The sequence below is a fragment of the Penaeus monodon genome, chromosome 37 (assembly GCF_015228065.2).
Source record: "Penaeus monodon isolate SGIC_2016 chromosome 37, NSTDA_Pmon_1, whole genome shotgun sequence".
Lineage (NCBI taxonomy): Eukaryota > Metazoa > Arthropoda > Malacostraca > Decapoda > Penaeidae > Penaeus > Penaeus monodon.
Genome location: NC_051422.1, coordinates 1089271 through 1114270, shown reverse-complemented (window position 1 = coordinate 1114270; position 25000 = coordinate 1089271). Strand labels below are relative to the sequence as shown.

Below are 25000 nucleotides of genomic sequence, written 5' to 3'. Positions count from 1 at the left end.
GGGAGACATTGTTTTTACCTCGGTATGTATGGCAAGATGAGGCTGAAGCTTTGGTGCCCAGGTTGGCTATGACGGCTCTCCACGTGCTCCTGGCAACATTGTTGCAGATATTTTATATATGATATATATATATATTAATATATATCATATATAATATTATATATATGATATATATATTATATTATATGATATATATTATATATATTATTATATATATATATATATATATATAATATATATATATATTATATATATATTTTATATGATTATCTATATACATATACATATACATATACATATACATATACATATACATATATTTATATATATATTTTATTATATATATATATATAATATATATATATATATATATATATATATACACATCCATATATACATACACATACATATACATACATACATGTACATACGTATATACATACACACATATACACACATACAAACATACACATGCTCATACATACGCACATACACACGCACATACACACGCACATACACACGCACATACACATGCACATACACATACACATGCACATGCACATGCACATGCACATACACATACACATACACATACTCATACTCATGCAAATGCACACACACACACACACACACACACACACACACACACACACACACACACACACACACACACACACACACACACACACACACACATACACATACACACACACATACACACACACACACACACACACTGTAACGATGGCCGATGAGCGGTAGAGTGCAGACAAGTCGCGTCTGGCACTATGAGGAAATCTTGGGCAGCGGCAAAGGTGAAACAGACCTCTTGCTTGTTTGTAGATATATATTGTAATGAGAGGATGGTACAACTGACGGACAGAGGTTCAGTCCGGTCAGCGTGCTGTAGGCTGTCTGTCTGTCGCTCGCAGGCGACCCTCTTTTATACAGATTGAATTAGGAAACTCACAGGGGTTGCGATGTACTAGGAAGTATGGAGGAGAGGATGTGATCGTGTACACGGGACGGCGTCGCGAGGCGGAAGGCCTGCGGATGTCGCGTCCGTTGTCATGTCTAGCAAAGGTGTGGTATGTAGAGGCTAGTGTTATTGTATTAAATATATATATCTAGTGTGAGGTGAAATAGGCCATATGTGAACTAGGTATTACATCGCTCGGTCACGCTACCGCGGCGGTCCCCGCCGCAGAGGTGTCAGAGAAAGTGAAAAGGCGCATCTAGCTAAACATTACAACCTAAGCATAAAATATCCTACTCTCAAAAAATAAGTAAACAGTACACATGAAATACAACAATCCATACGGATAACATTAAGTGCATATAGTAACATCAAGAAGGTACACAATGTAGAAGCTTAATAAATCATACGAAATAGCAATAACTTACAATGTATAAAATCAGTATATCATATAAAATATCGTGAACATTCATGTGACTCACGAAACAGAAAATGACAAATAAGCACAACTAATCATGAATAAGTAATATATATATAGCAGCGTAGAAATACAATCTAACAGTAACAAAGATATACGTTGGAATACAATAAAGAAGATGTACAAGATAAATAGCCGGGTTTAGCCAGTGACAATGTGAGGGAATATACAAGGCTAAGCGCTGACGGCGCCTGCGTCACCAGTGCTGACAGGGAGGTTTAGCGAGGTCGGCGAGAGCAAGGGGGAAGACGGTGTGTATGAGTAGTGAAAATGATGATATGGGCGTAAAGTAATGAGGCGGGAGTCAAGTCTGCAAAACCGCGGGAGGATGAACGGACCGCTGACCATGAGCGTTGTTGCAATTTACGTGATATGTTGACGTCGTCTAATTGTCAGGAATCAGCAGTAATCGTAGAAACTAGAAAAAATAACGTAATACAGAAATACAATCCTCAATCTCAACAGGAGCTAAAACAAACGACATGGTATGCAAAACAACCGGGGCTGCAGGTGTCGACGGGCCAAGAGCATGTGTAACAGAGGTACGAGTAGGCGTGGGAAGGTCGAGCTCAGCTACCGGGAGACGCGTGACCCCGCAGTCAGGTACTCCCGTGGCACGCTTAAGGTAACAGGGGTCACAATGACCATTGCCTCGTGGCGCGGGTAGGGTGACCAACACAAGAATGCATACTCCCTCTGAAATCATCAATGCTGTGCCAACCGTAGATGGCACGCCCATCGGCACCATACAGTACACAAGGGGAGTCAAAAGAAAAAAAAATATCTCAAGGACTACACTATTAGATTAGACACACAGATACATGCACAAATGTAGGGGAACGTCATCAGCTGCGTGCGTGCCCGTGCTGAGGCATATCGTCCTCAGGCTTCGAAACAACTACTAGTGTGGAGGCATCACGGGCCTCGTGTTTGCGAGCGAGTGCTGAGGGAAAACCGTCCTCAGGCTTTGAAACAACCACAGGAATGGAGGCGTCACGGGCCTCGTATTTGCGAGCGAGTGCTGAGGGAAAACCGTCCTCAGGCTTTGAAACAACCACAGAAATGGAGGCGTCACGGGCCTCGTGTTTGCGAGCGAGTGCTGAGGGAAAACCGTCCTCAGGCTTTACAAAAACAACGGGGCACAACAGTACGGCAACCTGAGCCGCGGGCTGAGACGAAGGCGTGGCTGGCTTGGCAGCGGGCACGTACGATTCCTGAAAGATGACAGTGTTACTGGGCGCGTATGGCAGCAAAAACGCCACGGAGACAAAGCGAAAGACATCTTGCTCTACCGGGGGGAATGAGATCATATACAAACACACTAGGCACGACAATCTTGTCCTGTGAGAACCTGCAACGGGCGAATTAAAAGACGAGGAGGTTTTCTTGTACGATATGGACGTCGACAACGGCGAAAAGACGCAAGATACAAATACAAGTGACACCTGAGCGGATTACCATGAAAAGAGTAACACATATCCCTGACCAGTCCATCAGTGTCAAATATGCTGAGTTTCGTCAAAGTCTCTGTGCGTTTGTTCTGAGACAGCGGAAAATTCAAGTCTCGGTGTTTGTGGAAAGTCTGATGTTCAGTGTCAGTAAGTGACGAAGTGAGTACAGTGTTCAATCGAGAGCATATAAGTAATAAGTTACCGGGAACTTGTTTGCTGCGTGTTTGGGAAAGGTCAGACAAAGCGGGGGGAGAGGGAAACAGGGAAAGGGAATAACACGGAAGGGGAGGTGGGTGAAGAAAATGTGGTGTCACTCGTGGGTTCGTGCGTTTGTTTGTACATGTTCGTGTTTTCCTGTGTTTTCTGTGAAAGTGGCATCAGTCAAGATTGTAGAATATGATTTAAGAGAAATTAGTTATGGAGTGTTAGGAAGAGATAGTGAAAAAATATAAATGGAATGCACTAATTGAAAGGGAGTAGTGAATGGCGAGGAGTGAGTGAGTGCGAGAGAGGGCGGTGCGCCGTTTTCTGTTCAATGGGGAAACTGAAGCATATGTAAAGTACGGGATTAAATCGGACAATATGGAAATATTCAAGGAAAAATAGTATCACCTAGATATCCTAACTGAAAAAAATATGCGCCTTAACACAATACTCTGACTAACCTTGGAATATGTAGTTGGTTGCGGGGCTGATTACGGGTTGCAGTAGATCGTCAGCGCGGGGAAGTGGTGGATCATCAGCGCGGGGAGGTGGTCCGTCAGCGGGAGGGATGGGGCTCCTACGTCAGTGCCACTTCACTGGATTCCCAGACTTCGGCTCACGGTTGGGCACGGCTGGGCCAGTAATTCCCTCGTTGGGCGAAGTGCGCCAATTAACGTTGTTTAACGGTGGTACGCATGAATATATGTTGCGTACTTGGTGAGTGCTGGAGACAGGACGTCAGCACATCGGCAAGCGGTGTGTCAGATGTAAACACGCGTGGGCTGCTTGCTTTGCTTGTTTCTTGGGATCTTTCTTGTGTGTGGTATTTTGATCTGCGCCTGTTTTGCCTGTTGCTTCGGAGGCAGGAGTCTGCAGGGCCGGAGGCAGGGGTTTGTTGTGGGCCGAATCCCGTCGCTGCCGCCACTGTAACGATGGCCGATGAGCGGTAGAGTGCAGACAAGTCGCGTCTGGCACTATGAGGAAATCTTGGGCAGCGGCAAAGGTGAAACAGACCTCTTGCTTGTTTGTAGATATATATTGTAATGAGAGGATGGTACAACTGACGGACAGAGGTTCAGTCCGGTCAGCGTGCTGTAGGCTGTCTGTCTGTCGCTCGCAGGCGACCCTCTTTTATACAGATTGAATTAGGAAACTCACAGGGGTTGCGATGTACTAGGAAGTATGGAGGAGAGGATGTGATCGTGTACACGGGACGGCGTCGCGAGGCGGAAGGCCTGCGGATGTCGCGTCCGTTGTCATGTCTAGCAAAGGTGTGGTATGTAGAGGCTAGTGTTATTGTATTAAATATATATATCTAGTGTGAGGTGAAATAGGCCATATGTGAACTAGGTATTACACACACACACACACACACACACACACACACACACACACACACACACACACACACAACACACACACACACACACACACACATACACACACACACACACACACATACACATACACATACACATACACATACACATACACATACACACACATACATACACACACACACATACACACACATACACACACACACACACACACACACACACACACACACACACACACACACATACACACACATACACACAAGTTGCCCTTTGATTTAGGTACTAAATGTGCATATGTACTGGAGGAATATAGAATGCCATTTTATGCTCGTAATGCAAAAGAGATATTGGAATAATCAGTCATAGATAAATTCCTTTGCATTCAGCAATTATTTATAATTTCATATCTTGCAGTTATTTATACAGGACTTTTCATTCATCTATTTATATATGACTCCATTTTTTTTCTTCTTTCCAGGATATCCAATGATATTTGGCACTCTTGTTGCTCTCGTGGCTTACCAGTCCTTCTATCCTATATGCCTGATGGTGCCTGGAATACTCTTCTTCATGCAGAATGACAGTCACAATCTGAAGGCAGCCTTGTTGAAGCCTCTCCTGTCATTTTTGGTGTCTCTGGGGCTGTTGATGGTGATTTCTGCAGAGATTGCAGGAGGGTGGGAGTTCCTCGAAGCTACATATGGGTTCATGTGAGTTGTCCATGGTGTTTTTTATGCTGTTCTATTTATGGTGTAGATAGTCTCTTGGATGTAGTGTTTTGGCTTTTGAATTGATGTAGAATTTAATATGGAGGTATTTCATTACTGTAGATTTTATTTGTTCTTCGTGCAATGATCCAAGTCATAAAAATCAGATGATCCTAAACGTCTAATAGAAATGTCAATTTTACATGCTTCATCCAGCCTGGCAGCACCAGACCTCACGCCAAACATCGGACTCTTCTGGTACTTCTTCACCGAGATGTTTGAACACTTCCGGCTTTTCTTCCTGGCGACCTTCCAGATCAACGCCTTTGTCTACGTACTGCCCTTAGCAATACGGTTAAGGAAGGACCCTGTGCTCCTGGCTACTGCTCTGCTAGCATTCACGGCTGTCTTCAGGAGTTACCCAGCTTTGGGGGATGTGGGTATATACCTCTCCCTCCTGCCCATGTGGAAGCACTTGTACCCTTGTAAGTGATGTCTCCCTGGTGCAAGTTCCTGTGTTGTTTTTTAGGTTTTTTGGCATTTGCAAGATACTGAGAACTCTGGTATAAGTGTTCCTTGATTTTTTATGCTGATTTATTCAAGATGCTTAGTTTGTCTTAGTTTTTCCTTATGGCAGGAATTTCATTATGGAATTTGAAAGATATGAAGTAAAAGAATTTGTATTCTTATGTAGGAACTAAACTTATCATTTTTTTTCTTGTCCTTTACCATGCAGTTATGCGTCAGACATTCATCGTTGGCTGTATGTTTGTTGCCACTTCTGTCTTAGGCCCCATCATGTATAACCTCTGGATCTTCAGCGGTTCAGCAAATGCAAATTTCTACTTTGCCGTCACTTTAGCTTTCAATACCGCACAGGTAATGCAGGTATAAGAGGCTTTTTCCTCATTCTTTTGTAAAGAAAGAAATCTTGAGAACAATTAATTTATATCTGCTTACATTTTACACTTTTTTTTTGTAAGCTATGAACTGGAGAGAGAGAGAGAGAGAGAGAGAGAGAGAGAGAGAGAGAGAGAGAGAGAGAGAGAGAGAGAGAGAGAGAGAGAGAGACAGAGAGAGAGAGAGAGACAGAGAGAGAGACAGACAGAGAGAGAGACAGAGAGAGAGAGAGAGAAGAGAGAGAGAGAGAAAAAAAAAAAAAAAAAAAAAAAAAAAAATATATATATATATATATATATATATATATATATATATATATATATATATATATATATATATATATATATATATTATATATACACACACAAACAAATCATTTTATTGCATAGTTAAGTTTGATGGATTGTCAAAACAGTTGTATAGTGATGTGTTTTAATAATCATTATAAATATAATTATGGCTGCTGCTACTACTGATTTAATCATTATTGTTATACTGTCATTGCCACTGCTACTACTATTACTATTACTAATTGTAATTATTATTATTATCATTATTATTATTATTATTATTGTAATTGTTATTATTATTATTATTATTATTATTATTATTATTATTATTGTAATTGTCATCATCGTCATCATTATTATCTTCATGTTTTCTTCACCAGATATTCCTGGTGACAGACCTGCTGTTTGCCCATGTCAAGAGAGAGTACCACCTCATACATGGCTCAAAGATGGAGGTGGACGAGGTTCCAGCCAGGCTTATTCTACAGTAAAATCTTCCCCTCAATGCTTTTACTTTTGTATTTCACGACATAATCTTCAATATTTTGCTATTGATGACCAATCCTTTTTTTTATAAAGATGAGTTGTGTGTTGCATGGACCTCATAGCATTCATTTGACCATCTCTCATGGTTGGCGGATTGCAAGATCAGTCGCAAGATATTCACTCACAAATGAAGAACACTTTTCCATTCACATAGATAACGATCATTGTACATATGCATCTTTCTATAGACTGTGTCTGAAGTTGGCTTTGTAAGGAAGAAAATGACTTGTATGGTGCCATTGATTGATCTAGTTACTTGTACAGTCGTCATGGCGTGATGTATTGTTCTTTTTCCCCATACACAAGACAATGGTAGAAGACACTTTATTGGGCACAGATCTTATAAAATTAGTCTTTCTGGGAACAATGATCAGAAATCATATGTTGAATATATTGATGGTTGATACTGTCCCTACAAATGTCTTCATACTTTTGCAAGTGAATAGGAATGAGAACATTACCAGATTTTTACATTGTCATAGTTGAAAGAGCTGGTCAGTATACCGAGCACAAAACCAAATATAGCAGTTCTCCCGACTTCCTTCTTTTAGTCAAATTTCATTGGATGGAGACAGTATACCTCCTAAGCTATTCTCTTTTCACAGTGTGTTTTATGGGTAGTCGTGTGAGTGAATTTCAAGTTCAAATACTCTGATATATTATACTTTCGTTCAGTTTTAAGAGATAGGTAGGTGGGTTTCCAGTCATAATTTCCATTTATATGTATATATGCATATATATTTGATGATAAGAATGTTTTAAATGAGAATTCTCACTTACTTGTTAATAAAGGTATTGTTAAATCAATGATATCAAAATGTATCTACAAATTATGAACATTTCCCATGTGTTTGGAGTTACAGAGAGAAGTCCAAAGAAAGACACGATTGAACCTGTATTGTGGTTGCAAGTTTTCTCTTTCTCCTTTCTTTCCTGTTTCTTTTTTCTTTTCTTTTTCACTCCTTTAAGTACATTTCAAACAGTAGCTTTACTCCACTGCAGACACGGCTCTAAAATTAGGGCTCCTGAGGATGGAGTTACTCCCTGGTTTAATTTATTGGTATGGATTTATATCATTGGTGTGATAATTTGGGGATTTATATCCTAGGTGTGATAATTTGGTTGTAAATTTTTGTCATGATCCAATTAGGCTAAATAAACAAAAAATGTTGAGCTTTCCACTAACATGGCAAAGTAAATTGAATGAATTATATTTATATGTTACTCTTCTTCCCACTCCTGTGTATTTTTGTCTTCCTGTTATTCTCCTTTTTTCTCCTTTACATCCTCCTCTCGTCTCCTCGTTCTTTTCTTTGTATTTTCCCAGGGTTTTGGTTTCATGAGAATATCATGAGAATTCAGCAAAATAATTTTCTGTCTTAGGTAACATTTAATGCCTTAAGAAAAAAAGAAAAAACTAAAACAATATATTTTGTCAAAATTTATGTTCTTTATGCCAAATCTTTTTCAAAGTTAAAAAGAAAAATGTCAAAATTTTGTGGTTTCTTTGGGTTAGGAAGATCTCAGTATTTTGTTTAAATTTGGCTTTCCAGCTGGCATGAAAAAAAGAAAAGAAGAAAAAAAAAGAAAAAAAGAAAATCAACTTTCTAGTTTACCTTATGAAGAGATATGTACTCTTGAAATAAAGAGTAAAGTAATTTCATAGTAGTAGTCTCAATTAATTTATATTTTATCGAGTTATTACTATGAATATTTTATCTATCTTCCATCATTTTTTGTGAATGGTTAAGATTTCTGCATACCTCAAAATGCGGTGATTATGCATAAGTAATACATTCCATTGCCTATAAATAAAATAAAATCCTTTACATAAAAATTTAATAAAAGAAAGAAAAAAAAATACAGATAAAAGAGTGTTGGTAGGTTCTTCATTATTACTGAAGTTTCTATTAATGTTTGCTGTAGATTTCTAGTCATGATAGGGTTGAATGAAATGATAGTACCAGTATTATTTGTGTACTTTGATAACATTGAATGGGAGTAGGGTTGAAAATTACTGGCATTAATCAACTATTTGACATAAATTGATAATATAGTTAGGTAATGCCATTAAAAGGCTTGAAAAAAGGAAGAGGGACTGATAAATTGTCTTGTTCCAAGACGAGAGAGAGAGAAGAAAAAAAAAAAAATTCTGTTGATATTTCACTTTATCCCCGACAGATTTTTATGAATGAAAGTAGCTTGTAGTATTCAGATACCACATTCATTCTTAAAAGGAGAGATATATCAGTGGGTTTTAGTTGCAAAGAAGGTCACAAGTGTTCTTTGTAGTACACTATTGTTAGGTCAATTTCCTTACCTTTTAACATTATTTTGTGCCTGCATATGTAAAGGTATGTTTTAAATGTTAAAAGTTATTTTTGAATCTGTGTTTATATAAAAAAAAATTGAAACTTTTCCATGTTTTGTCTTTTTCCTTCAGGAGTGAAAAGTCAAATGTCATTTTACATAAAAAAAAAAAAAAAAATATCACACAACACATCAAAAGAAAAAGAAAAAAAAAAGATGAAAATCATAATTATAGTTGCAACAGGAATAAAAGACTACAATAATTTTTTTTTCTTTAATAATTTCACATGATGTATATTACCCTGGTACTTTGAAGAGCCATTCATACAGATGATAACATTTGTGCACTCACAGTGTAAACATACAAAAGCACTCATTCTTAGCCAAGTATGAGATTTTTGGAAAATAACCTACATCTTATGATACAATATCAAATAAAGATCCTTGTAAACAACAGGTATTCACTGTCTAAAATGTATGAAATTTGCCTTAAAAACTATGACCTTATTTTGAGTATGAGACACTACAATCAAAGGAGTAATTTCCTCTTTTAGAATGATGTCTGTGCTGTGAAGTGACCATAAAATGCACAGTAACATGGTTTTGGCAGTCACTGAAAATTTGTAACTACAAAATGTAGATGTATTTGAATGAATCAGGTACATTAAACATATACTCCACCCTATCAGTGCATTTGTTTATACAAAAACAGGATTTTCATTCCAATTTCTATATATTAACAGATGCTTACACACCTTTTCTAATCACCTTGGGCCAAACAAGCACTTTGACAGGCTTAACAAGTTGTATAGTAGTAGCAGAGTCATCTGCTTTGGCAACAGAGTGTCTTCTGGCTGCCAAGACTTCCTGGTCACTCAGGTCCAACACCAAGGACAGTCCCACTTGGCAAGCTTCCGACCATGACACTTGTGCTGACACCAACACTGTGGTCAAGAGACGGTATGTCCCTGGACCAACTTTTCGCAGGTGACTCTTTGGTGGCACAACAAGATGGGTGGAATGATCTGGATAAGCTACACGGATGCGCAAGGTTGATGGGTTTGGGATGTGGGATACTTCGGCATCCAGAGGCACCCCTACAACGAGTCCTGCACTAAGTTTGTAGATGACCTCACTGTCTGGCTGAGGCTCAAGGATCTCTGCGGAACACATCCGGATCTCCCTGGGATTTGTAATAGGGGATAGAGCAGGAACAGGATGAGAAATAAGCAGCGGCTGCAAGATCCTTGCTACAGCTCCTGGCCTTGGTTCCTCCAGCTGGCTGAGCTCCTCGAACACAGTTTCTAGGAACGAGTCACCGCTTAACTTCTCGTCTGTGAGGTATCTGTGTAAGGCTTCTGTGTGTTCAAGGAAGTTGTCGCACAGGCCTAGAGCTGACCCTGTGGAGCCATGTACAACATACACAAGCTGTAGTGCCAGTGTGCGCACCCGGAGGTTTCTGATGCTTGCCTCTGCTTGAGGACTCAGATTGGTGAAAGCGTGACGTAAGCGGAAGGTGTTCCTCAAGAGCTGGTCAACATTGCTCTTCAAGGCACCACTCTGCTGCACTGACAGTGATGATGGTGTGAGCCAGTTTCTGGTAGAGAGAATCTTATTGAAGAGCCACATGCACTGAGTATAGAGAGCAGCAAAATGGGCTGCTGGAGATAGCTCAGGGTCGATGTCAGCTAGCTTGACCAAGTCAGAGTGGACAATCTGATAAATGGTGAGGCGCATCTGGGTTGACGACCGCTCCAAATTGGCCACCTTCTCCATAGACTCACGGAGGAATCGCAGTGTATTAGTGGCTACAGCTTCACCTGTTGGCTGCCAGTCTTCACCAAGCTGAAATATTTTCATTATGAAGTTAGCTGATATCGTTTGAAAAAGGCAGAAAAAAATATATGTTTATATTGCAGAGTACCATTGACCCATTGTTGCTAGGCTATGTGTATAGCCATCATAACAAACCACTTAATCTACCAGATCAAGTGGTTTGTAGCAGACTCCCGGTTGTCAGAAATCACCAGAGTCTATGATACTGAGAGACTTCTAATACCATCATCTAAGGGTTAATGGTACATAGTAATGTATATGTAATGGAAGTTTTGTTAAAATATGTAAATGAACCTAAAAAAAAAAAAAAAGTTTTAATCAATATATAAAAAACAAGCTCCTTATAGCAGTAAAACAGACATCTCACCTTCAACACAGGAACGAGCTGTGGCATAGTGTCTCTGAGGTAGGCGTAATGACGTAATGTGTGTTGCTCCAAGAGAGGCACTATGGTAGGGCAGTGGACAGCAGCATTCAGGACTAAAATCAGCTGTTCAAATTAGAAAAATACATATTTTAATAAAAAAAAAAAAAAAACTTCCTTTTATATAAGGGGCTGTTCTCATTCACACAGTAATTTGGAGTTATGCACATGAATCTTGTTGGGGGATAACATTTATGGCTTTGAGATTATAGACAAATCCCTCTATACTTATCATCATCACCATCACCAACACCATCACCATCACCAACACCATCACCATACCCTGTCCTCTCTATGCCTTACCTTACAAATATACTCCCCATCCTGCACACTGGGTTCAACTCCATCAAAATAAGGATGAATTAATAACAATTGTGGAACCAATGCCTCCACGAGGATGGGGTGGTTAGAACCCAATCTACGTAGACAGCGGTGGATGCTGCGGCGGTCCTGTGGAAGAAGCCTGAATTAGTGTACTTGACAGACTGTTGTACTAATAGTTTATACAGACAGATACCTCTGTACTAATAATTTGTTCAAAACAGTAAAAGAAAACATTAATTGAACCAGCATTTTTGTTACCAAACTGATAAATTCTAATAACATTTTATAATGTGACTATGTTACTATAGGCATGGCCCTGTTCAAGTCATTTTCTGAAATGTTTACAATTACCAGGTAAACGTATATCTTCGGCTACATCATAGTAGCTTCTACCAGGATGTCTACTACATCACATGAAAGACAACATTCATTCAGTGATCACCAATCATATAGTTTACAGAAGATAGCTTCAGTCCAATCTTAGTATCTAGGCAGGATCAATGTAGAAACCCAATAATGAAGTGGAAGCTATGAGATTCCATGCCTGCCCTATCTTACAGCTTGGGGTCATCAATGCGACCGAAGTGAGAATGTAGGATCAAATACTTCAACCAGTTCTCATATGCTTAACCTCCACAGCCTTTTGCTAAATGTCCATCTCCACTCTGCCCACCTGAGGATCAACGCTCGCAGGTGTTTAGTCGATAGCCCTGGTACACAGAGCTTGAATGCAGTCCGCATAGTGGATTAGGATGGTGAGTAGTGACCAGGAATGTGTAAGGGACACTCTTCGGATATCAAGGGAAGAGGTCCCTTTAGCGCGAGGCAGATCTCGCCGTAGCTGGTCCCGACACGTAGTGTGATGTGAACAGGGCTATCTGCTGACTGCAGACCTGTATGAATTCGAGAACGGTGATGTCATGCTTGGAATTTCTTTTTCATGTGTAAATTGTATTCACAGCAATCTCTCTACTGGACTTTTCCTGGGGTAAGACGTTATTGGAATTTCTTTTTTTCAACAGACATCAAGTGGTTCAGGAAAGAGGCAAGATTTTACATATTTCATCCAACAAATATGTTGATGATTTTAAAGTATATGGAAATACACCAACTTAAATATTGATGGAATTATAAATGAAGCGAAAAAAATACTGAAAAATATAGACTGACTGGGATTTTCACGAATTATTAATAACAAAATTCTTTACAATAACTGTATAGCCTTTTCCAGTCGACTTGCCTCAATTTTCAGTCATTGACATATCACAATGAACGTCAAGAGTGACGGGTTTGCAAACTGTGAGTTATTGAAGCTAGGCACATATCAATGGAAGTATTGATAGAGTCTAGCGTATGGCAATTTACGAACCTCTGTGTAGGGGAGTGTAAGAAGCAAAAAAAACTTATCAAAAAGTTAATTGATATGATATGAAGGGTATATAATAGTCGATCAAATGAAAAAAGGACTATAGTGACTCAAATAGTTGTTAATGCTTGATCTTTCATTCGATCAACATAAATAAATGATACCGGACCTTAACCTCACCTAAAAAATCATCGTTCCAACCGTTGAACGAAAGCACCACAGGCACCGGTATTGACTGTCGACTGGTCTGCCTCGACTTTGCTCTTTGGGGCATCATCTGCCCCAGCGCTTCCACATATACCATTCTCGCGGAAGCCACCATGGCCCGTGCCCGTTCATGAGCATGATCGTTTCCTCTGGAAGTGGGAAAAAAAAAATCATAATTCATGTATGTGCAATATGGTCTGTTCTGTTTATTGAAAAAATCATAATTCACAAGGATGTAATATGTTCTTGTTTGTTTATCAAGATAATTTACTGTAGGAGTTAATCTATCATTATCTATTATTCTTATTATTACTATTTTTAAAATGGTTATAATAGTGATAATAATAATGCTTACAACAACAATATATCAGCAATAATAATGACACCAAAATCTGTCATCACATTAAAAAGAGCACTGACACATACCCTCATATTTGACATAAGCTTTTTGTCAAGTGTCTGAGCAAGAAACCTCTCAGATACGCTGGTCATATTGCCAAGGAGGGAGGCAGCCTTGGTCCGCACTCGCACGCTGATGTCATTCACCATGTTGCAGATCTGAGAGAAAGCATGGTCGACTAGCCTGACGTGATGGTCGCTATCATGTATGGGGACCAGGCGCTTGGTCACCATCATAGCTGCAACCTTTTAAGAATGGGGAGGAGGAAGAAGAGAGGGTGGGATAGATTTTGTTGGCTCTTTTGGTTGCAACAACATATACGTACCAACAACAAATGAAGTGTTATTTTGTTTATTGTACTTAGTGAGGCAGAGCACGGAGTCCTTGTCAAGGAGGATAGTTATTCATATATACATATATTTATATCTATATCTATATACATCATATTTATATTATTTTATCATATATTATGTCACCATATAAAAAACTGATAGAAGTCAACTGCATTTATTGCTTGAAGTATTATCAATTGCATATCAAAATTTTCCTACATCAATTACACCAAAAACAATATAAAACAAACATTTTTCAAGTCATCTAAAACAACAAAACAGTCTTACCTTAATCAAATTTAGAGCCACTTCGCGCACACACTGGTAGTCATCGTGCAGCGCTTGACAGACACTGTGCCTAGTGCGCTTCAGGGAGAGTTTCACTTCTCTCTGCCTGAACACCGAAAGAAATGGCCAACTGAAAAACGCGACACTTCAGATAATGTTTACAGTTAAAATAGAGAAATATGATTCTACTTAAAGTTCAAATGATGGAAATTGGTAAGTTATTTATCTAAATGCATGTAAACTATCATTTTTAAAACAAGAATTTACAAATACCGTCAAGAAAATTCATTAGAGCTAACACTAATAAACAAAATATATATATATATATATATATATATGTATATATATAGCGTATAGATATATGATATATATATAGATAGATATGTAGTGATATGTAGTATGATATATATATATCTTATAGTATATATTTAATATATATAGAGTATAGATATAGTATATAATGATAATAGTATATAATATTATATATTATATATATGTATAAGATAATTAGTAGTATATATTATAGTAAGTGTATATACAATTGTATATCTTATATAGTGATATATATATATTATATATATATATATATAGATAATATATGAGGATATATAATATGAGAATATATATATTATATATGCTTAATATGATATAGTATATATATATATATATATGATGATATAATATATAGGAATATATAGGGGGTAGCATAAAAAGAAAGAGATATATAGTAAGTATATAGTAGATATATATACATGAATATATAGTACATATATAAGCTATGAAGTATACAATATATATATAGTATATATATTTATTATATATATATATATATTATATATGTATAATGATATAAAATGGATTATATATAAGTAACATTAATGATAGTATATATATCTTGAGTATAAGTAGGTAATAATATATATATATATATAGAGATATATATATAGTATATTAGACCTATTATATATTATATACATATGATACGTATATGATCATATATATGCATCTATCTACATATATATATATATCTTATATATAGTAGTATATACCATATATATATATTCTATTAGTATATGTATATATATACTCTCATGTTAGTATAATAGTAATTAATATATATCTATATATTATAATATATCTAGATATCGATAATTGATATATATATATATATCTTATATTATCTATGATCATATATATTTCTTATATATATATATATATATATCTATATACATATATCTCATATATTTATATATCTATCTATATAATATATATATCAATAATACCTATACACTTATATATATATATATATTATATCAATTCTTATATATATATACAATTTATATATATATATACATATATATATACAATATATTAGATATATATATATATATCTATATATGTAAGGTATATACACTTATATATAGTATACACATTATATATATCATATATCTATATATAATCTATCTATATATATATATATATATAGTATATCTATACTCTCTATATGTTCTATACGCTTTAATATATATTATTTATAAGTACAATTATATTTTATATATATATATATATATATATAAATATGTATCTATCTAGATATATAGTATAGGTTGTATACACTTATATATAGCTATAAATTGGGTCTCTACCATTACTAGTATATAAATCTGTTATATAGCACGTTTTCATATATATCTATGATATCATATATCTATATATGATATATCTACGTACATATTGTATCTCCAATTTTCTATGATATCTATATATCTCAATATATATATTCTACTATCATTACTATATACTATTATCTATCTGTATAACACCTTTTTATTATATAATATAGTCTTACATCATAGTATATAGTATCTCTAATCATATAATATCTATAATATCTATTAGTATGATATATATGATATCTATATCTATCTTCTTGTATCATACCGACATTATACTCTGATATGTATTATTCTATACACTTGTATACTATATATTTCTCTCTATATAATCTATAGTATCTCATCTATATATAGTCTATATCTGTGGATACAAGTTATATATAAATATATGTATATACAATTATAGTATACTATTATGTATATGCCAATTCATACTCTCCCTATATTATATCCCCTTCTATATAACTCATACTATCTACCCTTCTCTAGCGAATGTAGAATATATGTAATATACACTTCTATGTATCAATATATGTATATCGAATTCATATATAAATATATGTACTAGTACCATGTATCTATATATATAGTTATATAATATATCTAAGGGCACATATATCTATATATATAATATCTGTCTAGTATATATATATAATGACTACTATATATCTTCTATATAGATATATATATATACATGTAGGTATATATAATACTGTGTATCTATATGATATATATCTAGATATATCCATCGTAATACAGTATCTCATATATAGTAGTATATATATATATATATATATCTCTGTATGATAGTATAATATCAGACAAAAAGATTTTATTGTATATCTACATGATATACGCGTAGCATATCGTATAGATATGACTATCTATATATCGTATATATATAATATGTAGAGTTATGAGAGATCATATGAATAGTATAATATATAATGTATTATATATATACTATATCGTAATATATATATTATATATACTACTATAATATACATATATAGTATCTATATCAGTCTATAGTATACTATGTATATATATATATCTAATACATATAAGTTATATATATTATATATAATAGATATTATGTATATATATATCAATATCTATAATTGTAATATTACATGACTCTTCTAGTAGGATAATTGTAACAATACATATGTTTATATATCGTTGTGTATAGACATGAAATCAAATCTTATGTTATAATTGTATATAGACGTGTATATTTAGTATATAATTGTATATCGCATATAATATTATATAATAATTTAGTATAGCAGATGAGTTAGTTCTTATATATAATTGTGTATCTACGTATCTACATTGTATGATGATTACTTGTATTATACATTGTAAGTGTATAATATATGATATACTAGTTAGTCAATCTTAGTATGAGTACATGATAGTAGTATATATAGTATTCTATGACCAGAGTTTTTTTTTTGTCTATACATATCTATATATATAGTTTTTGTATATAATATATATATATATATATATATATCTATGTATACTGATATATATATATATAGATATATGAGTTATAAATATACATGATACGATGTGTATTCATGTACTATAGATAGTAGAAATTGTATATGACTATAATATATATATGATATATAGATATATTATATATATATATATATATATAATAAGTATAGCTTAAAATGTGTACTATAACATATTTTAATATCTGTTATATATCGTGATATCTTATACATTTGATATAATTGTAATATACATCTAGAGTATTTCATCTACAGTTGTTATATACAATTATATATATATTCATTTGTATCATACATATTAGTATAGTATCACTTTACTATATATATGATTATGATATATACTATATATATATATATTGTATATAACCATTTTATTGATATATATATATTGTGATCTATCTTATATATGTATCTATATTATATGATTATATTCATATATATAGTATAGTATATACTATAGTTTATATATATAGATACTTTGTCTTTCTAGTATACGTATACTCTCCTTGTACATCTCCTATATATGCCTATAACTCTGTATCAATCTCTATCTATATATATAGCGGGGCTATCTATATCTATAAGTTGTATATATATATACGAATAAATTGTTTATAGTACATACATATATATCTAGTTATCATGATATTATATATCGAGATATCTATATATCTAGCTTCCTCGTATATAGATAATATATAGGTTGTATATATATGTATCCAGTAATGTGTATATACACTGATATGTATATATAATATATATATATATATGATTAATATATATCGTATCATTGATATTATGATCTAGTGTAGTTATACGTCTATATTTTATATCTAATATATATCTTGCTACTCTCTATTATAAGTCTGATATATATTATATATATACCATTGTAAGTATATATATCTCTACTCTATCTACTCCGTATATCTATAACTTGTGACTATGATATATATAACAGTAGATGAATTAATAAGGTTAGCTGACGTTCTATCATGATTGTGTATATCTATCGTTCTATATGATATATAGATATATGATAGTTAGATATATCGTACTATCTATATATATCTCGATATATGTATTATATATATATCTCTGTCTATTGCCCTAAGGTGATGTCTCACTCTCGTATCTCTATCTCTGCTGCGATCTGTAGACTTAGTCGCTCTCTCTCTGTCCTAATCTCTATAACACACCCGGGCGGAGGGCCTGTCCCTCATCTCTCTCTCTCTCTCTCTATCATCTCTGTCTCTCCTTCCTCTCTCTCTTCTCTCTGTCTCTCTTCTCTTCTCTTCTAGGGATTCTGCTATCTCTCTCTCCTCTCTCTCTCTTTCTCTCTCTTCCTCATCTCAGTTGCTACTGGCTCTCTTCTCTCTCTATTCGTCCTCTCTCTTCTCTCCTCTCTTTCTCTTCTCTCTCTCTTCTGCTCCCATCTCTAAGCTCTCTCTCTCTCTCGTCTCTTCTGCTATCTATCTCGCTCGTCTTCTCCTCTCTTTCCCGTCGGTCCCGTCTCTCCTCTCTCTTCCTCGTTCTCGTGTCCCAGTCTGTCTGCTCTCCCTCCTTCGGTCTACCTCGGCTCGTCTTCCTCTCGTGCCTTTTCTAGTTCCTGGTACTCGTCTCTCGCTCTCCTCGGTCGTCTCTCTCGTCTCTCTCTCTCTCGTCTCTCTCTCTCTGTCTATTCTCTCTTTCCTCTCTTCTCTCTCTTCGTGCTCTTCTATCCTCTCTCTCTCGTCTCATCTCTCTCTCTGTCTCCTCTCTTTGTCTCTCTCTCTTGTGTCTGTCGCTATCTTCCTCTGTCTCTATCTCTCTTCGTCTCTCTCGCGTGTCGTCTCGTCCTCTCCAGTTCTCTACTCTCTGCGTCTGTGTCTCGTCTCTCTTGGCTCTCTCTCTCTCCTCTCTCTCTGTCCTCTCGCTCTCTCTCTCTCGTTCTCTGTGTGCTCTATCTGTGCTGGCTCTGCTCTCTCTGACGTGCTCCTCCTCGCTCTCTATCTCTTCGTTCTCCTCTCTCTCGTCTCTCCTCCCATTCTCTCTACTTGTTCGTTCTCTCTCCGTGCTCTGCTCTCTCTCTGGCAGTCTCTCTGACTCACTTCTCGTCTCGTATTCTACTCGCGTGTATCATCATATCAAATGGATGCATAGTTAGTGGTAGGTATCCGTGATCGTCTAGTCTATACGTCTATATATATCTGTACCCTATAGCATCCGTCAATCTTTATTCCTCGTAATATCTCTCTGTCTTCTATCTCTGATCTCTCTCTCTCATGATATCCTCTGCTCTCTCTCTCACTGTCTCTCTCCGTATCTATCTATTTATCTCTTGTCTCTCCCGTCTGATCTCAAATAACGCAACTAAGAAAGGAAAGTCTCTCTTCGTCTCCGTCTCCTCTCTCTCTCGGTCTCTCTCCGCTCTGTCTCTCTTCTCTCCTCGTTCGTCTCGCTATGCCTCCTCTTGCTCTCTATCTCTCTCTTCTCGCTTCTCTCTCGTCGTTCGTCTCTCTCTGTTCGTCCCCTTCTCTCGTCTCTCCTCGCTCTCTCTCTCCCCTGCTCTGCTTCGTCGCTCCTCTCTCTCTGCTCTGCCAGTCTCTCTCTCTTTGTGCTTTCTTCGTGTTGCGCCTCTCCTGCCTTTTCTTGCCGCGTCTTTGTCCCTCCTCTCGTTCGTTCCCTGCTCGTTTTCGCCTGCCTGTTTCGCTGCCCCACTTCGCCCCGTTTTCCCTCATTTGCCCCTTTCGCTTCCGCCGATCTCCTTTCTCTACTTTTCCCTGTCCACCTTTCTGCCCACGGTTCGCGTTTTTTCCGCTGGTTGTTCCCGGCGCGAGAAGTGACCTACTCCCCTGAGGTCTCTGACAGTGTCGTCACGCGCTGCCGCTGACTCCGTGTGTGCGCGAAATGGCGTCTAAATTTGATTAAGTAAGACTGTTGTTGTTTGTTTACAGCATGCTTGCACCCTTTTATGGTTTATCTTGTTTTTGTAGTCATTGATGAGGCCCCTGTGTGCTACTGCAATGTGATAATACTTCAAGCAGATTAAATGCAGTTGACCTTACTATGCATTTTTATAAATGGGTGACGATAATGTGAGATATAAAATAATCTAAATAGTAGGATGATATAGGTAGAGTATAGCTATAATAGTATGTATATATGAATAAACTATCCGCCTTGACAAGATCCGTGCTCTCCTCATAAGTACAATAAACACCATACACTTTTTAAGTGTATTTGTAGGTGTATATGTGTGCAACCAAAAGAGCCACCAATTCTATTTCTTAACGCCAGTTGCAGCAGATGGTGACCCAAGCCCTGGCTCCCGCCATGACACCGTATAGCGACCATCACACGCACCACGTCAGGCTGAGATCGACGAAAAAATAGAGAAAAAGAGAAAGAGTAGAACTAAGGCTTTCGCTCAGATCTGCAACAATGGTGAATGACAGTCAGCGTGCCGAGTGCGGACAAGGCTGCCTCCCTCCGTTGGCAATATGACCAGCGGTATCAGGCAAGAGGTTTTCTTGCTCAGACACTTTGACAAAGAAGCTTATGGTCAAAGACTATTAGGGTATGTGTCAGTCTCCTTTTTTAAGTTGAGTGACAAGATTGTTGGTGTCATTATTATTGCTGATAATGATTGTTGGTTGTGTAAGGCATTGATTTTTCATATTATAACGCATTTTGAAAATAGTAATAATAAGAATAATAGAATAATGAATTAGATTAACTGCCTACGAGTAAATGTTGTCTTATAGAACAAACAAGACATATTACATCCAGTTGTGAATGTAGGATTTTTTATCAATAAACAAGACAGACGCAGAGTTGCACATAACCTGGTGAGATTATGAATTATGTGTTTTCCCACTTGCCCAGGATGGAAACGATGAAGCTGCATGAGAAAGGGGCGCGGGCCATGGTGGCGTTCTGGAGAATGGTCATCTGTGGAAGCAGCTATCGGAGCAGATGATGCCCCCAAAGAGCAAGTCGAGCAGACTCAGTCTCTGTCATCAATACCGTGCCTGTGGTGCTTTTAACGTCCCGGCTTTTGAAGATGATTTTTAGGTGAGGTTTAAGGTCGATGGTCTTCATTTATTTATGTTTGAATGACATATCAAGCATTAACCAATTATGATTATCATAATAAGTGCCCCTTTTTTCAGTAGTTACTAGACTATTTATAATAACCTCTTACGGATTCACTCAATTACTTTTTGATAAAGGTTTTTTGCTTCTTAATTTCCTCCACACAGAGGTTCGTACCATGCGAACTGCATAGACTCTACAATTTGATGCCTTACGGCCTTCTCAAGTACTTAGTCACAGTTTGCCAACCAGTGCTCGTTGACTTACTGTGTTGATGATGTTCAATGCGAATTGGTGTAGGAAAGTCCGATGAAAGGCTATACAGGTATTGTAGAAAATTTGTTTATTGATAGAATGCTTTAAAATCCAGTCTTGTGTAGTGTGTGGCAGTGTGGGGTAATCTTTTGTCGTTCCTTTGATAATTTTCCTCAATGATTAAGTTGTTTATTGTGCCAGAGTACTTTAAGAATCATCATCTGTATGGTATTGTTGAAAGTATAGTAAAAGTCTTTTGCCTTCTATTTAACAAGTTTTGCTGTCTGTTGAAAAAAAAGCATCTTCCAATGTCCCTGTCTTGACCCCATAAAAGTACAGTAGAGAAGACATTAGCTGTGAATAATTTAGCGACATGAAAAGAGAATTCCGGAAGCATTGACATCACCGTTCTCTGCATTCAAGCATGGTGCTCAGCAGAATGCCTGTCACATCGACAAGGTTCGGACCAGCTAGGAGAGAGTGCCTGGCATAGCGCATAAAGGACCTTTCCCGTGATATCCGAGAGGTCCCCCTGTCAGCACATTCCTGGCCACGACCATCCTCTCGCACTGATGGAACATAGCATCAAGCTCTTGTCACAGGGCCTCATCGATGAACCTGCGGTCGTTAGCCCAGGTGGGTGCCAGAGGTGGTAGAGATTGTTGTACAAAAATGGGTGTGGAGGCTTAAGAATTATGAGAGTCATGGTTGAAGTACTTGATCATTAACATTCACTTCGGATCCAATATGGAATAGAGAACCAAGCTGTAAGTATAGGCAGCAGGAACTCATGTAGCTTCCATTCGATTGGGTTTCTCACAGTGACCGTGCCATTAGATAATGAAGTTGGACTTGAGTTTTACTGTAACTCACTATGATTGGTGATCTGTGAGATGAATGTTGTCTTTCATGTATGTATTAAGACAAGTCCTGGTAGAAGCTACTATGAATGTAGCGCGAGGAGACATGTGTACGTTTAACCTGGGATATTGTAACATTGTCAGAAATGACTTTAAGCAGGGACGATGCCTGATAGTAACATAGTCACTTATAAAATGTTAGTTAGAAATTTAGTCAGTTTGGTTAACAAGAAATGCGTGGTTCATTAATTTTTCTTTACCTGTTTTTTGAACAGTATTATTAGTAACAGATGTATCTGCTGTATAAACTCTTGTACCACGTCTGTCAAGTACACTAATTCTGCTTTCTTCCACAGGACCGTCCGCAGCATCCACCCTGTCTTACGTAGATTGGGTTCTAACCACCCCATCCTCGTGGAGAAATTTGGTTCCCAATTGTTATTATCCATCCTTATTTTGATGGGTTGAACCCAGTGTGCAGGATGGGGAGTAATTTGTTAAGGTAAAGGCATGAGAGGACAGGGTATGTGATGTTGTTGGTGGAGGTGATGGTGTTTGGTGGATGGTGATGATAAGTATAGAGGGATTTGTCTATAATCTCAAAGCCATAAATGTTATCCCAACAAGATTCATGTGGCCTATCCAAATTACTCGTGTGTGAGAAACAGCCCCTTATATAAAAGGAAGTTTTTTTTTTTTTTTTACTTAACATATGTATTTATTCGAATTTTGAACAGCTGATTTTAGTCCTGAATGCTGCTGTCCACTGCCCTACCATATGGCCTCTCTTGGGAGCACACCATTACGCATTACGCCTACCTTCAGAGACACTATGGCCACAGCTCGTTCCTGTGTTGAAGGTGAGATGTCTGTTTTACTGCTATAAGGAGCTTGTTTTTTATATATTGATTAAAACTTTTTTTTTTTTTTTAGGTTCATTTACATATTTTAACAAAACTTCCATTACATATACATTACTATGTACCATTAACCCTTAGATGATGGTATTAGATAGTCTCTCAGTGTCATAGACTCGGTGATTTCTGACAACCGGGAGTCTGCTACAAACCACTTGATCTGGTAGATTAAGTGGTTTGTTATGATGGCTATACACATAGCCTAGCAACAATGGGTCAATGGTACTCTGCAATATAAACATATATTTTTTTCTGCCTTTTTCAAACGATATCAGCTAACTTCATAATGAAAATATTTCAGCTTGGTGAAGACTGGCAGCCAACAGGTGAAGCTGTAGCCACTAATACACTGCGATTCCTCCGTGAGTCTATGGAGAAGGTGGCCAATTTGGAGCGGTCGTCAACCCAGATGCGCCTCACCATTTATCAGATTGTCCACTCTGACTTGGTCAAGCTAGCTGACATCGACCCTGAGCTATCTCCAGCAGCCCATTTTGCTGCTCTCTATACTCAGTGCATGTGGTCTTCAATAAGATTCTCTCTACCAGAAACTGGCTCACACCATCATCACTGTCAGTGCAGCAGAGTGGTGCCTTGAAGAGCAATGTTGACCAGCTCTTGAGGAACACCTTCCGCTTACGTCACGCTTCACCAATCTGAGTCCTCAAGCAGAGGCAAGCATCAGAAACCTCCGGGTGCGCACACTGGCACTACAGCTTGTGTATGTTGTACATGGCTCCACAGGGTCGCTCTAGGCCTGTGCGACAACTTCCTTGAACACACAGAAGCCTTACACAGATACCTCACAGACGAGAAGTTAAGCGGTGACTCGTTCCTAGAAACTGTGTTCGAGGAGCTCAGCCAGCTGGAGGAACCAAGGCCAGGAGCTGTAGCAAGGATCTTGCAGCCGCTGCTTATTTCTCATCCTGTTCCTGCTCTATCCCCTATTACAAATCCCAGGGAGATCCGGATGTGTTCCGCAGAGATCCTTGAGCCTCAGCCAGACAGTGAGGTCATCTACAAACTTAGTGCAGGACTCGTGTAGGGGTGCCTCTGGATGCACGAAGTATCCCACATCCCAAACCCATCAACCTTGCGCATCCGTGTAGCTTATCCAGATCGATTCCACCCATCTTGTTGTGCCACCAAAGAGTCACCTGCGAAAAGTTGGTCCAGGAATACCGTCTCTTGACCACAGTGTTGGTGTCAGCACAAGTGTCATGGTCGGAAGCTTGCCAAGTGGGACTGTCCTTGGTGTTGGACCTGAGTGACCAGGAGTCTTGGGACCGAAGACACTCTGTTGCCAAAGA

The 25000-nt window shown here is 37.3% G+C and overlaps 4 protein-coding genes across 4 annotated transcripts in view; 2 read left to right on the top strand and 2 right to left on the bottom strand.

The window, feature by feature from the left end:
- The window catches only part of LOC119596037 (phosphatidylinositol glycan anchor biosynthesis class U protein-like), a 12218-nt gene extending 2908 nt beyond the window's left edge, over positions 1–9310 (top strand). Inside the window, exons 3-6 of the mRNA XM_037945136.1 lie at positions 4864–5159; positions 5373–5641; positions 5893–6035; positions 6727–9310. Coding sequence (XP_037801064.1) covers positions 4864–5159; positions 5373–5641; positions 5893–6035; positions 6727–6837 — 819 coding nt within the window. The 3' untranslated portion in view covers positions 6838–9310. The remainder of the gene's footprint in view (positions 1–4863; positions 5160–5372; positions 5642–5892; positions 6036–6726) is intronic.
- Positions 9311–9462: 152 nt separating this feature from the next.
- LOC119596036 (integrator complex subunit 4-like) lies at positions 9463–20520 on the bottom strand. Its single transcript, XM_037945135.1, has 8 exons — positions 20516–20520; positions 14380–14509; positions 13786–14004; positions 13333–13561; positions 12574–12679; positions 11766–11925; positions 11406–11528; positions 9463–11047 (listed from the first exon to the last, which is right to left on the bottom strand). Exons 1-8 carry the CDS (start codon positions 20518–20520, stop codon positions 9950–9952), a joined length of 2070 nt encoding a protein of 689 aa, XP_037801063.1. The 3' UTR covers positions 9463–9949.
- Positions 20521–23283: 2763 nt separating this feature from the next.
- LOC119596034 lies at positions 23284–24749 on the top strand. Its single transcript, XM_037945134.1, has 3 exons — positions 23284–23296; positions 23599–23633; positions 23992–24749. The coding sequence occupies exons 1-3, from the start codon at positions 23284–23286 to the stop codon at positions 24286–24288; spliced, it is 345 nt and encodes a 114-aa protein (XP_037801062.1). The 3' UTR covers positions 24289–24749.
- The window catches only part of LOC119596033 (integrator complex subunit 4-like), a gene marked incomplete in the record, with an annotated part of 24505 nt that continues 23876 nt past the window's right edge, over positions 24372–25000 (bottom strand). Inside the window, 2 exon segments of the mRNA XM_037945133.1 lie at positions 24372–24555; positions 24783–24987. Coding sequence (XP_037801061.1) covers positions 24372–24555; positions 24783–24987 — 389 coding nt within the window.

Excerpts from the sequence above, each read along its gene's own strand:
- LOC119596036 (XM_037945135.1), bottom strand. Across the intron at positions 11,926-12,573 it reads CTTCCCTTGATATCCGAAGA|GCTTCTTCCACAGGACCGCC; the intron begins GTGTCCCTTACA and ends ACACTAATTCAG. Across the intron at positions 11,048-11,405 it reads AGCTCGTTCCTGTGTTGAAG|CTTGGTGAAGACTGGCAGCC; the intron begins GTGAGATGTCTG and ends AAAATATTTCAG.
- LOC119596034 (XM_037945134.1), top strand. Across the intron at positions 23,634-23,991 it reads AGCTCGTTCCTGTGTTGAAG|CTTGGTGAAGACTGGCAGCC; the intron begins GTGAGATGTCTG and ends AAAATATTTCAG.